Source organism: Rhipicephalus microplus, chromosome 6, assembly GCF_043290135.1.
Source record: "Rhipicephalus microplus isolate Deutch F79 chromosome 6, USDA_Rmic, whole genome shotgun sequence".
Classification (NCBI taxonomy): Eukaryota; Metazoa; Arthropoda; class Arachnida; order Ixodida; family Ixodidae; genus Rhipicephalus; species Rhipicephalus microplus.
Genome location: NC_134705.1, coordinates 111,149,833 through 111,162,392, shown reverse-complemented (window position 1 = coordinate 111,162,392; position 12,560 = coordinate 111,149,833). Strand labels below are relative to the sequence as shown.

Genomic DNA, 12,560 nt, shown 5'->3' with positions numbered 1-12,560 from the left:
GCGCTGAGGCGACGAAAGATGAAGTTTGGCAAACGTTGAGGAAAATGAACACTACCACGGCTCCAGGTCGAGACGGAATACTGACGGGGTTTTATATAACTTTCTTCAACGTCCTAGGCGACGCACTTACTGACATGGTTAACGGGTTCATTGTTGATGGGCAAAAGCCGAGGTCTTTCAGTGAGGGCCGTGTAGTCTTGCTGCCAAAAGAGGGCGTGGATCCTGATGATCCACGGTCATGGAGGCCGATTACCCTCCTTCAGACGGACTACAAACTTGTAGCCACGATCCTTGGCTTGAGGCTAAAACCTTTTCTGCCCGATATAGTGTCACCCACGCAAATGTGGGAAGTGCCGGGTAAGACAATTTTTCAAAAACTTACTCTGATAAGAGATTTGTTCTACTATGCCAACGCCAAAAACGTTACCGGTGATTTTGTGTCATTGGATCAAGCTATGGCCTTTGACAGGGTCGAACATGACTACCTATACAGCGTACTTAGAATGTTTGGTTTGCCTGAGCAGTACGTTCACTGTATAAAGCTTCTATACACCAACATGACCAGCCGACTTCTCATCAACGGCGTGGAGACCGCAAGCTTTCCAGTAACAAGAGGTGTTCGCCAGGGATGCCCAATCGCACCGGTGCTCTTTGTTCTTTCCATAGATCCTCTCCTTCGGAAAGTGGCAAAGTGCCCTAATATTCAGGGTTTTCCAATGACAGGTCTGGAGTCAGTTAGCATAACCGTTTATGTGGATGACATCTCTGTGTTCGTGCGAAACCAAGCCAGTTACCGCGCTTTCTTGGAGCTGTTAGAAGAGTATGCCAGTTTATTGGGTGCTTTCCAGAATGCGGAGAAAAGCAAAGCCCCTCGTTTCGGTAGCTTTCACGGCTCTTTGCCGGGTGGTATTCAATACGTGGATGCCGTAAAAGTCCTCGGGGTATACTTTCAAGATGGGGAGGTGGCCAAAAGAAATTGGGAGGACGCCGTACATCGAGCCACGCAGGTCTTCGCGTATGCCACTGACTTCAATTCGTCACTTGACGCCAAAGTAACGGTGGTGAAAACCAAAGCATACGCATATGCTTTTTATTCCTAACTGTTCCCACTCTAGGCTTCTGAAAACTTTTTGTAAGCACGCGGTAACTAGCATTGGGGAGATTGTGTCCCCCTGCCTTACACCCTTCTTGACTGGTATTCTGTTGCTTTCTTTATGAAGCACTATGGTAGCAGTTGATCCCCTGTAGATTTCTTCCAGGATGTTTATATATACTTCATCAACGTCCTGATTCCGCAGGGCGTTGATGAGGAGTTAATGAAGAGTTAATGGAGAGTACTTTAGTAACCTGCGCTTCGCCGATGACATTGCATTGCTGAGTAACTCAGGGGACGAATTGCAACTCATGATTACGGAGTAAGACAAGGAGAGCAGAAAGGTGGATCTTAAAATGAATCTGCAGAAAACGAAAGTAATGTACAACAACCTCGGAAAAGAGCAGCGCTTCGAGATAGGTAATAGTGCACTTCAAGTTGTGAAAGACTATGTCTACTTATAGGGCAGGTAATAACCGCGGAGCCGAACCACGAGATTGAAGTAACTAGAAGAATAAGAATGGGGTGGAGCTCATTTGGCAAGCCCTCTTGAATTATGACAGGTAGATTGCCACTATTCCTCAAGAGAAACGTATATAACAGCTGTATCTTGCCGATACTTAGCTACGGAGCAGAAACCTGGAGACTTACGAAGAAGGTTCAGCTTAAATTGAGGACGACGCAGCGAGCAATGGAAAGAAAAATGGTAGGTGTAACCTTAAGAGACAAGAAGAGAGCAGAGTGGATTAGGGAACAAACTGGGGTTAAGGATATCATAGCTAAAATCAAGAAGAAGAAATGGACATGGGCTGGGCATTGTTATGCCAGCGAGTCCTCGTCAAACGTCCGTGCCTCTGAAAAAGGCCATCTGGGTCAAGGCCAGCCCGCAGTCCGCCTGGCGCGATCAACTCGACGGCGTGAACACGCGCGGCGCCCCTCTGGCCCACGTGCATTGAGTCAGCTGCGCACGTGACAGGGAGCCGGCGTCCTCGTGTCTGGTGGTCTGACGCATGGCGCGGCAACCCCATTGGAGGAGTCTGCCCTGACGACCAGCGGCGCTTCTGATTGGACATTTTGGTTGGACCCGGTGCAAATAAAAGAAGCCCTGCGGCGTGTCGCGATCGGAGGTCCTATGAGAGAGGAGTCCCCATGTCGGAGAGCCGACATGTGTGTGAGTCAGCGGTCTTAGGCGAAAGGCTGATCTATGTGTTAGAGAGGAGAGCGCGGCTCTTCGAGTCTCTGTCGGCCCCTGTGCCGAAATTGTAACGCCTCTGTATATATGCTGTACATAAACCTTGTTTAACGCACCGTCGTCTCGTCCGCTCGTCTTATCAGCTCTGCGCAGAAGCAGTCGCGGGCTGAGAAACATACGCTACCAAACGGCTGGTGACCTTCCCGGCGGAGTTGAAAGCAGTGGCGCCGTCGGGGCCGTGTTGGCGTCGCCGTCTTTCGCAACAGTGGTAGCTTCGGCGGGATCGGTCCGGCTTTCGCAACAGTGGTTGGCAGCTGCGGGATCGGCCGGCGTCAGCGACATCGATGCGGTGAGTGCCTGATGTTTTCCCCTCAGTTCACCGGACTACTCTAGCTCAGGTTGTAGTAGTTTAGAGAAGGGCTGTGTGAAGTATTCGAGTGAGCTTTGATCGTTTCAAGCAAAGTCGGAAGTGCTTTGAAACCAAAGTTAATGCGGAGGGGGTAAACACGGGAGTGTTTAAAATTGCTTGCGCGTCTTGCTAGTAGGCTTATAGTGGGTACGGCAAGTAGATTCTTAACAGGGGCAAACAGCAAGAGGCTAGTGTGAACGATGGAGAACCTTAAAGTGAAGGAACTCATCGAAATTTGTGGGGAACTCGGCATTACTTTGGGCCGTGCGAAACGAAAACAAGCGATCCTTGAGATCATGAAGGAAGAGGGAGTGTCGGCTGAGGAAGTCGATGAGGCCTGGGTGGATATCAAAGCACGCCGCGAGGAGGCTGAAAGGCGAGAAGCTCGCGAACGTGAAGAAGCTGAAAGGCGCGAACGTCGCGAGCGCGAGGAGGCCGAGAGACAGGAGCGCCTTGAGTTGAAACGAATAGAATTGGCAATCCTACAGTGTTCGCAGGCGCCTAGCGTAGCTTCTCCGACGATTCAGGTCAGCGGTTTTAGAATTCGTGACCAACTGCCACCGTTCGTAGTAGGCGAGGACATGGCGAAGTATCTCGTCAAGTTTGAACACGTCTGTGAGCGAAACGCTTTGGAGCGGTCTCTTTGGGCGCGGAACCTGCTAGCTCTTCTTCCCGGCGAAGTGTCCGACGCGATAACTTGCTTGTCGAGGGAAGCGTTTGAGAGCTATGACGAGGTTAAGGAAGTGCTCTTGAGACGTTATAAGTTGTCACCCGAGGCTTTCAGGCAAGGGTTCCGGTATGCTAAAAAGGGGAATGAGTCACACGTTGACTTCGCGTTTCGTCTTAAAGCCGATTTGATTGAATGGCTCAAGGGCGAAGGTGTTTATGACGACCGCGATAAAGTGGTGGAATGCGTTGCATTGGAGCAATTCTACCGCTGCATCGAGGATAATGTCAGACTTTGGCTGCAGGACAGACTTGGGGAAGTACTGTTAAATAAGGCAGCTGAGTTAGCTGAGGAGTATTATACTCGCCGAAAGTTGCATAGCAGGGCAGTGGGCGTTGAAAAGGATGAAAGGAAAGAGGGCTTTTCAAGGAAACCTGATCAACGGAAACCCGTTCCGCACCGTAATTTCAAAAAGGACCCGTCTCTTACGGAGGACAGTGTAGGGGAAGGGCAAACAGAAGTGGAGAAATCGAGTGAGGTTTCTACCACACAGGCATTTGAATCGGAAAACAAACGGAAGCCGCTAATCTGCTACAACTGCAAAAAGGAAGGACACATCGCGAGAAACTGTCAGGAAAAGTTTGCTTTCGCAACGATCCGAGAATCAGAAAAGAACATGCGGTTGTTGGAGCCGTATATCCAAGCAATTAGTGTGAATGGGAAAGCGTGTCGAGCACTTAGAGACTCCGCGGCAACCATGGATGTTGTCCATCCTTCATTGGTGCCTCCGGACGACTTTACAGGAGAATGCGCGTGGATCAGGCAAGTCGCCGAGGAGCAGAGTGCTCGCTTACCAATCGCCACGGTTGTCATTAAAGGCCCGTTCGGTGAGCTTCGCACCGAAGCGGCTGTGTCTGCCGCGCTAAATGATCGTTTTCCTTATCTCTTCTCCAACAACTCAGAGCAGCTTCTCAAAGAGCAGGGTAAATCGTTCTTCCCCAACTTAGCGTACATGGCCCTCACGCGATCGCAGGCGCGGAAGCTCTCGCAAGAGCTTGACCTTGTTCAAAGCGGTGAACTCTCAAGTGACCTTGTCGGCGGGTCGACGGAACCTCAGAGAGGAAACTTTCCGCGTGAGTCATGTGAGCAGTCACGCGAGCGGCCCGTCGCGGAAGCGGCCGGCGCGGTATGCGTTGGGGGAGACGACATGGCGCCATTGAGTCAGAGCGAGAGGGCTGCAACGCTCTCGCCTGTAGCGGAAAGTTGGAGCGAGCTGCCGAGAGTTGATCGAGAGACGCTCATTCGAGAGCAGCGTGAGGATCTCTCGATTGAAGCGCTAGGGGAAAGCCAAATTGAAGCGCTAGTGGAAAGCCAAACTGAAGCGCTAGTGGAAAGCCACAAAAACGCGGCACAAGTGCTGTCGAAGGAGCACTACGAGAAATCTGTGAAGAAGCGCGCTTTTGAAGTTGATAATCAGGTAATGCTGCTGCAGCCGTCTAAAAGGAACAAGCTTGAGGTTGATTGGGAAGGGCCCGCCACAGTATTATCGAAGCCTTGCGATTCAAATTATGAAGTGAAATTAGGAAGGCGGCCGGACAAAATTTACAACTTGATGAAACCATACGTTCAACATCAAGCGGTCGTAAATCTGTTGTTGAATGCTTCAGAGGAAGAGGAAGCAGAAATTTTGAGTTCTAGTGAGGTAATTGAAGGGGGATCGAAAGTAATCCGGGAGCAGATAAGCCTAGAGCCTAGCTTAAGTGAAGGAGGACCTGAGAAAGAGGACCTGAGAAAGATTGGTTCCGAGTTTGAAGACGTGTTTTCGGACCGCCCCGGAAACACGAGGGTGATCGAACACGATATCGAGCTAAGCGGTGAGGAGTCAATCCGTAGCAAGCCGTATCGTTGTTCCCCTGTGCAACGTCGAAAGTGTGAGCCGCTCTTGGTGCCGCATAGGTATCGTCGCCTAAAGGTGGCCGGTTACTGAGGTGGAGCACGTTGCTCCACAGCGCAACTTTGACGTTCGCTAAAAAAAAGGGGAAGCTAAACGCTAATGGAGGTGCATTGAGCAGTGCGTTCTAGCTAGTACCTTCTCAACCTTTCGGTTTCTGGCTGGCGATTCGGGGCAAAATTTTGACCTCATCACGACCTGGGCTGAGCGCTCTCGTTTAGAGTGATCTCAAGGGGCCAAATTTGTGGTATTCTAATTCGTTACGTTGTTGTACGTGGAAAAAAAATTGAGTTGTCATTTTAAGAGCCTTTTGTCCCACATGTGCCTCTTGATGTAGAGGGAACAAAATTCCGATAAACACGTAGATAGGTATATGTTGTATTATACTTTGTCTGGTGTTCTGTCGGGTGACCGAAGGCACTTGCGTGTGTCGGGTGTTGTCTGTTGTCGATCCGTTCTTGGCAAGTTGCAGAACCATCGACAAATGCTGAAACCGAAGATGGTCAGAAGAGACGAGTGAAGCTGGTCGACAAGTTGTGGCGACAAGCCAGTGGAGCTGGGATCCGTCGTCAAAAATGGGATGTGTTTCCGGAACAGTTTGGAGCTGTATTCTCCCCATGGCCCTGGAGGCGAACCTGGAGGGACCTGGCGAACGAGCGCACCTGACATCCGAGCCCCGTGGAAGCAGCTCGTCTTTCCGGGTCATTGTCTGGCGGCGGGGGTGCTGTTATGCCAGCGAGTCCTCGTCAAACGTCCGTGCCTCTGAAAAAGGCCATCTGGGTCAAGGCCAGCCCGCAGTCCGCCTGGCGCGATCAACTCGACGGCGTGAACACGCGCGGCGCCCCTCTGGCCCACGTGCATTGAGTCAGCTGCGCACGTGACAGGGAGCCGGCGTCCTCGTGTCTGGTGGTCTGACGCATGGCGCGGCAACCCCATTGGAGGAGTCTGCCCTGACGACCAGCGGCGCTTCTGATTGGACATTTTGGTTGGACCCGGTGCAAATAAAAGAAGCCCTGCGGCGTGTCGCGATCGGAGGTCCTATGAGAGAGGAGTCCCCATGTCGGAGAGCCGACATGTGTGTGAGTCAGCGGTCTTAGGCGAAAAGCTGATCTATGTGTTAGAGAGGAGAGCTTGGCTCTTCGAGTCTCTGTCGGCCCCTGTGCCGAAATTGTAACGCCTCTGTATATATGCTGTACATAAACCTTGTTTAACGCACCGTCATCTCGTCCGCTCGTCTTATCAGCTCTGCGCAGAAGCAGTCGCGGGCTGAGAAAAATACGCTACCAAACGGCTGGTGACCTTCCCGGCGGAGTTGAAAGCAGTGGCGCCTTCGAGGCCGTGTTGGCGTCCCCGTCTTTCGCAACAGCATGTAGCGCGTAGACAGGATAACCGCTGGTCGTTAAGGGTAACTAACTGGATTCCCAAAGAAGGCAAGCGGGTTAGGGGGAGACAGAAGGTTAGGTGGGCCGATGAGATTAAGAAGTTTGCGGGTATAAATTGGCAGCAGCAAGCACAGGACCAGGTTAACTGGCGGAGCATGGGAGAGGCCTTTGTCCTGCAGTGGACGTAGTCAGGCTGATGATGATGCTGCTGCTGCTGATGAAGATGATGCTTTTTATATCGGGCACATTGCACTCATACCTAAACTTTTTGCGAGCCGCCTTGCGTCATTGGTTGGAGCCTTCCTATGGGACGAAAAACACCAAAACTTCAACAAAAGTTCCTGAAGCTCCCAAAATCTTGTGGAGGACTCAGTCTGCCAGATGTTGCGACATTCACAAAGGCACTTGCAGCTAAAACAGTTCACAAATTGTTTCAGGACAATGACTGTCCTGGCCGTAGCTCATTGCTATATTGGACCGGAACTCTTGGAGCCGCATTCACGTCGGAAAGGTACCGAAGACCTCAAGCAGAACACCCACATGCCTTTTATAAGGCAGCAGAGGGCCTCAAGCGTTCGGTTGACGGCGACGCTACCGAAGAATACTTTGCAAAGCTCGCACCCACACGCATTAGCGAAAAGTTAATCAGTCGCTCGATTACTGACGAGGAAAAACAGAGATGGAGGCCCATCAAGTGGAATAAATGGCGGAACAACTACATACCGGAAATAGTTAGAGAATTTGATTGGCTGCGGCGGTGGGACGCGTTGCCCACTCGCCAGAGACTGCCAAAGTGGGGCATCGTTCCCAGTGACCACTGCCCCAACTGCGGGAAATGAGAAACAATCCGCCACACGATGTTTGAATGCGTAGTGGCCAAAGGCGTGTGGCACGTTGTGCGTCGTCGATTCGGAGTGTCAATTCCTTCGAGCCAACAGCGCAGAAGGGGCTTATTTGAACAACTCGTACTGTACGTCACAATGTTTGTCTTGTGGCCAACGTGGTTGCTTGGAATGTTGGTACGACATGATTTACATAAAAAACAGCGCCAATAACGAGGGACAAGAGTACCGCTGTCTGTCTCCTTCTTTCTCTTGTCCCTCGTTATTGGCCCTGTTTTTTATGTGAATCGCGTCTTGTGGCGTCGCTGCTGTACGACCGAAGCACGGCTACGACCCCGAGGTGCATACCCAGCGTTATAGAAGATTAGAATGATGACGGTTCCGTACCTTACCGAACAGATTGAAACTCAGGGTTAAGAAGCATTTATCAGACGGTGGCATACACGTTTTTTGGAGTTCGGAACGGGAATATTGAACTTCCTTTACCGCCGTTTTAACTCGGGGGAAAAATTGCTTCTCGTCGCACGTGATCTATGAATCTGTTCCAATTTACTGCTTATTTTGCGTTTCTTTTCTCTTTGTTTTCTTGAGTGATTCGTGATCTGTGAGAATATTGGAAGTGCTGTGTGTTACATCCTGTCTATGTTCTCTTGTTTGTACACGCCACTGAAATGATTTCGTTACACCAGACAGTTGTACTCACCTGAAATGTTGTTACCAGTTTGCAATAAACTTCCCTGTTTCGTCCATAAAATCGGCTTGGTCATTGTTTGCTCGTTTGGCCGTAAGGCTGGGAACTACTCTCCCTAAGCAGTACGGTTCTCGGGTGAGCGCGTGCTGTTGTTTTTAGCGAGCCTTTTTCCGCGGCGTACATAGAGCGGAAAAAATTACGGCGTATCCATGGAGTGTATGATGATGAGTGGGGAAAAGCGTCCGTCTGCCCGTGTGTGCGTCCATCTGTTTCTGTGTCTGTTGTTTTGTCTGTGCGGCGATGAGCATAAGCCGCCGCGGCCCTCGGCTTCGTCCATGCCCCACCAACGATCTGCCACGTACGGCGACGATCCAGGAGTCTGAGAAAGGCACTCGCTCCCCGCACACACAGGCACAGCCGACTGAGCAATCGGAGAGTAGCGGCACAGCACCATCGAGGATATCCTCACTCAATTTGTATGTGGGTGGATGGATGGATATGGCTGTACCCCTTAGATCGGGCGGTGGCTAGCGCCACCAAGCCGTAATACTTATTGAACCAAAAACTAGATTTCTTTTTTTCCTTTAAATAGTGAGGTTGAGAAGTCGTACTTTGCAGTGAAGGGTTTAATTTTCACTCGTGCCTTGACTTTAGCCACCAATGAGATAACGCCCTTCTAGTTAATTCTACCCGCTTAATGTCTATTTTGCCCTCCCTGTCCCTAAACTCCAGTGCTTTGAAAAACTCTGCGCCATCATTCTGAACTATAGGGTGAAGCTCTTTACAAAACATTATCAAGTGTTCGGCAGTTTCTTCTTCCTCTCCACACGCAGTGCATACTGCGTCTACCCCTTCGTATTTTGCCCAATATGTCTTTGTTCGCAATACTCCCGCCCTGGCCTCAAACAGTAGATAACTACCCCGAGTATTATTATAAATCATTTCCTTGGCAATTTCCTGCTTAAAAGCTCGATAGATCTCTAGTGCAGACTTCTTAATCATGCCAATTCTCCACATATTGGTCTCAGCTTCCTTCGCCTTCTTTTTAACCGATAATTCTTTTTTGTTTGGCCCCCGGCTGCTTTCTAAGTATTTACCAGTCAATTTTCTGGTTCGCTTCCTCCATTTTGTATCGACATTCTTCATGTACAAGTAGCTGAATACCTTCCTAGCCCGAAGCCCCTCCTCCATTTCTCTCAATCGCTTCTCAAATTTTATCTTGCTGCTAGCTTCCCTGCCCTCAAATGATGTCCATCTCATATCACCTTGTACTCCCTGACTTGGTGTATTCCCGTGAGCTCCATAAGGCAAGCCTACCTATTCCACGTTGCTTAATTTCTTTGAGAGAGCGCCATCTATCATACTTTTCGGAAAATACTGCCATTCTTTCTTTTTGTTTTCTTCCTTTCGGTTACGCCTGACGCAGTACAAGGTTAGACTAGGAGGAGTTTAGCACCTAAAACGAAGTGTGCAGACCATGCCCGGTGTGGCACGATTCCCGGGTTCATGTCAGTCGCACTCGGTCAGTGGACGCTGTACATGTGACAGGGGCGCTTTCAGCCTGGCCTCAGCCAACGACCTTAAGGTCTTCCAGCTGAGGCCTCATGCGACGAAACTCCGCAGCTGTTTTGCTTGGAACTGCATGATCATGCTACCGTTCTCCTTCGGAGTTTAGTGCATCGCGTTCAAGAACGCTTTATGTTGGCTAACTCAGCAGGCCTCTTCAGTAGAGGTTGCCTATAATTTATATAAACATGGCTTTCTTAACTGAACATCACGCTTGCGTTTCATTCAGCGTCGATGTCTTGATGTACAAAACCCGATACAACGGAACTGGTGATTGAGCTAGTTATTTAAGCGCAACATTTGTTCCCAGCGCATGAAATACTCGGACAAAAAAAAATTGGCCACGCATCTGCGTACTTCGCTAGGAATTTCATCGACAGACGATAGTCTTCTGCCGGCCTTTTTTCGTGCATACCATCGCATATTAAACGCAGACTAAGAAACACTAGGTGCATTAGAATTAAGTACATATGTATTTTCTAGTAAAGAAACACATCACCTAATGCTTACGTATGATTGTGTGGATTGAATATGCACTATATTTGCTTGTTGATCGACACCGTTAAAAACTATGAACGCAGCCATCAGTTCGAAATGGCTGGGATATCAGCAAGTCTTGAACCATTGACCGTGTGGTTAGGTAGTGTGACAGAGGTACATACAGACAGAGCAATTTTCTGCGTTCAAGGAGCCCGAGAAATACTATTGGCCGTGAGGGCCTCCACTAGAGAGGCCAGCACTGCGATTGTTTAGACGTCACAGATGGATAGTATAGTTGTGGAATACGGCAGCTTTGCTTTCGCTACACCACTTGCATCGTCCCCCATGGCTGTACTGGTTCTTAGTCGCGATTCTACGATGCAACTTAGACACGAGAGTGCCAGTGGGGGCACGGATTCGTAGTTTGCTTGCCCGTATTATCAGATCTTACCACTGTTTTAAGCACTGAGCTTCAAAACAAGGGGAACCACGCACGGTGTCCAGAGCAAAAGCGCAGGAATTGTGGTGTTCTAGCAGACAACACAACCCAATTTCATATGAGTGACGTCATCACGTAGTGGCGCTACGGTATGTCCTCGAGGCCAATCGTCTTTAATCAATTCTCACCCTGTAGCCATCGAGGTGCCAAATGTAGTCATCGTATAGGTGGCGTTTAGAGACTGGAGAACATGGAAGGACCTCGCGGAGTGCGTCGGCTGGATACTCTTCTTCTTCTGGTTGTAGTAGACCTCCTCGTAGAAGATGATGTCGCACGTGCCATCGGGCGGTATCATCGCCGGCAGCACGCCTAGATGGCCGAAGGTGCAAACCAGCATCTTGGCTGCGCATGATGCAACGTGAACACATGCAATTGCCGTCCAGCTGTATAGCATTTTGCTTTTTTTTGCTTAGGGAAAAGCTGTTACTAGACTTGCAAGTGCGAGGTTGATGTAACTTCACAAACAAAAAACCACCTCCGCCTATGAATTTTCAAACTTATTTTTCCAACTGCCTGTAAATGGCTATGAAGCAAAGCAGCGCCGAGAAAACAGTTCTTGTCTGCTACTGTCGCGCTCACATTCAGAATAATCATGCTGTAAGAAACTTGTAAGGGTATGAAAAAGACGTTGAACGCATCTTTGTTATTTTGAGCAATCATGCGTACATGAGCTACGGACACAGAAAATAACTGGAACGTCATACTTACGCGAGGCTGCTTTCGGCGTTGTGGTTGCTAAGGGATTGTAAGCACATGGCGAAATTACGAATACTAATCAATTATTCAAGCAAGCAATCGATCAATCAATAAATTCACTGCCCTGTCTATTTGTCCTCTTTCGTCAAAGGTTCTATACTGCGGAAAATAATCATTCTGCAAGTAAACCGTGAGGGGATGAATTTAAAAGAAGAACTATACAATCTACCGCTGAAGGGGCCCGTGTAGCTGCGAAGCAGCAGGCGCTAACGCTTACACTGGCGGCGACGTTAACGCGCTGGCTATCATCGCGGCGTTGTGCAGAAGAGAAACCTGATGAGGTCCAAAGCACGCGTTGATGGACCGGTGTTTCCTGCTGGAACATGTCAATCGCTGCTAATGGGCAATGAGAGACAGAAGATTCCGATTTGACACATAGACTTACAGTTTGCTTTTAGTTAATGCGAACGCTGCGAATTTTGACTGTTCAATAACGCAAAGGAGAAATCTCCCACCGGCACTACCTTGGAGGTCAAGATCCAGTGACTATACAGACGGTTTCGAGATTACGAGCGTTGTACTTTAAAAATCTTCCGGTCACCTTACTTACCAGCTTCTCAAATCGAAGCTCAAAGCACATTTTACAGTTCTTTTGAAATGTAACAAAAGTCTCTCTCTCGTTTTTCTCATAAAAAAAACGTGCGTAAAGTACGAGAGTATCTTATATAACTTCTATGTTGCTCAAGAGACCATTTACTTGAATATTTTTTTGCCAAATAAAGGTGGGAACTGCAGCAAAATCAGCGTGCTATTTTCTAATGCTCTTTTTGTCCACTGATGCAGTTAAGGCACATCAGTGGACAAAACAAGGTGTCATCAAGCGCCTGGCGCAGCGGGCCGCCACAGCCGCGCGCTCTTCCCGATCCTAGAGCGATTGTACTCGGAGCTGCTGTCTTCCTCGGTGAAGAGGAATTCCTTCATTACTGGTCTTGCTCTGTTGTGTTGGTCTGTGACGAACGCGTCAAACTTGTTTTTCGACCGGCCTGGTATTGGTAGGCTGAAGTCATAGAGTAACTACGTTACTCTATGCTG

The 12,560-nt window shown here is 49.3% G+C and overlaps 1 protein-coding gene across 1 annotated transcript in view; it reads right to left on the bottom strand.

Annotated features, from left to right (window-relative positions):
• Positions 1–12,560, bottom strand: part of LOC142765981 (uncharacterized) — a 125,174-nt gene that overhangs the window by 12,146 nt on the left and 100,468 nt on the right. The window contains exon 4 of the mRNA XM_075867789.1: positions 10,901–11,114. Within this exon, the coding sequence (XP_075723904.1) occupies positions 10,901–11,114 (214 nt within the window). The remainder of the gene's footprint in view (positions 1–10,900; positions 11,115–12,560) is intronic.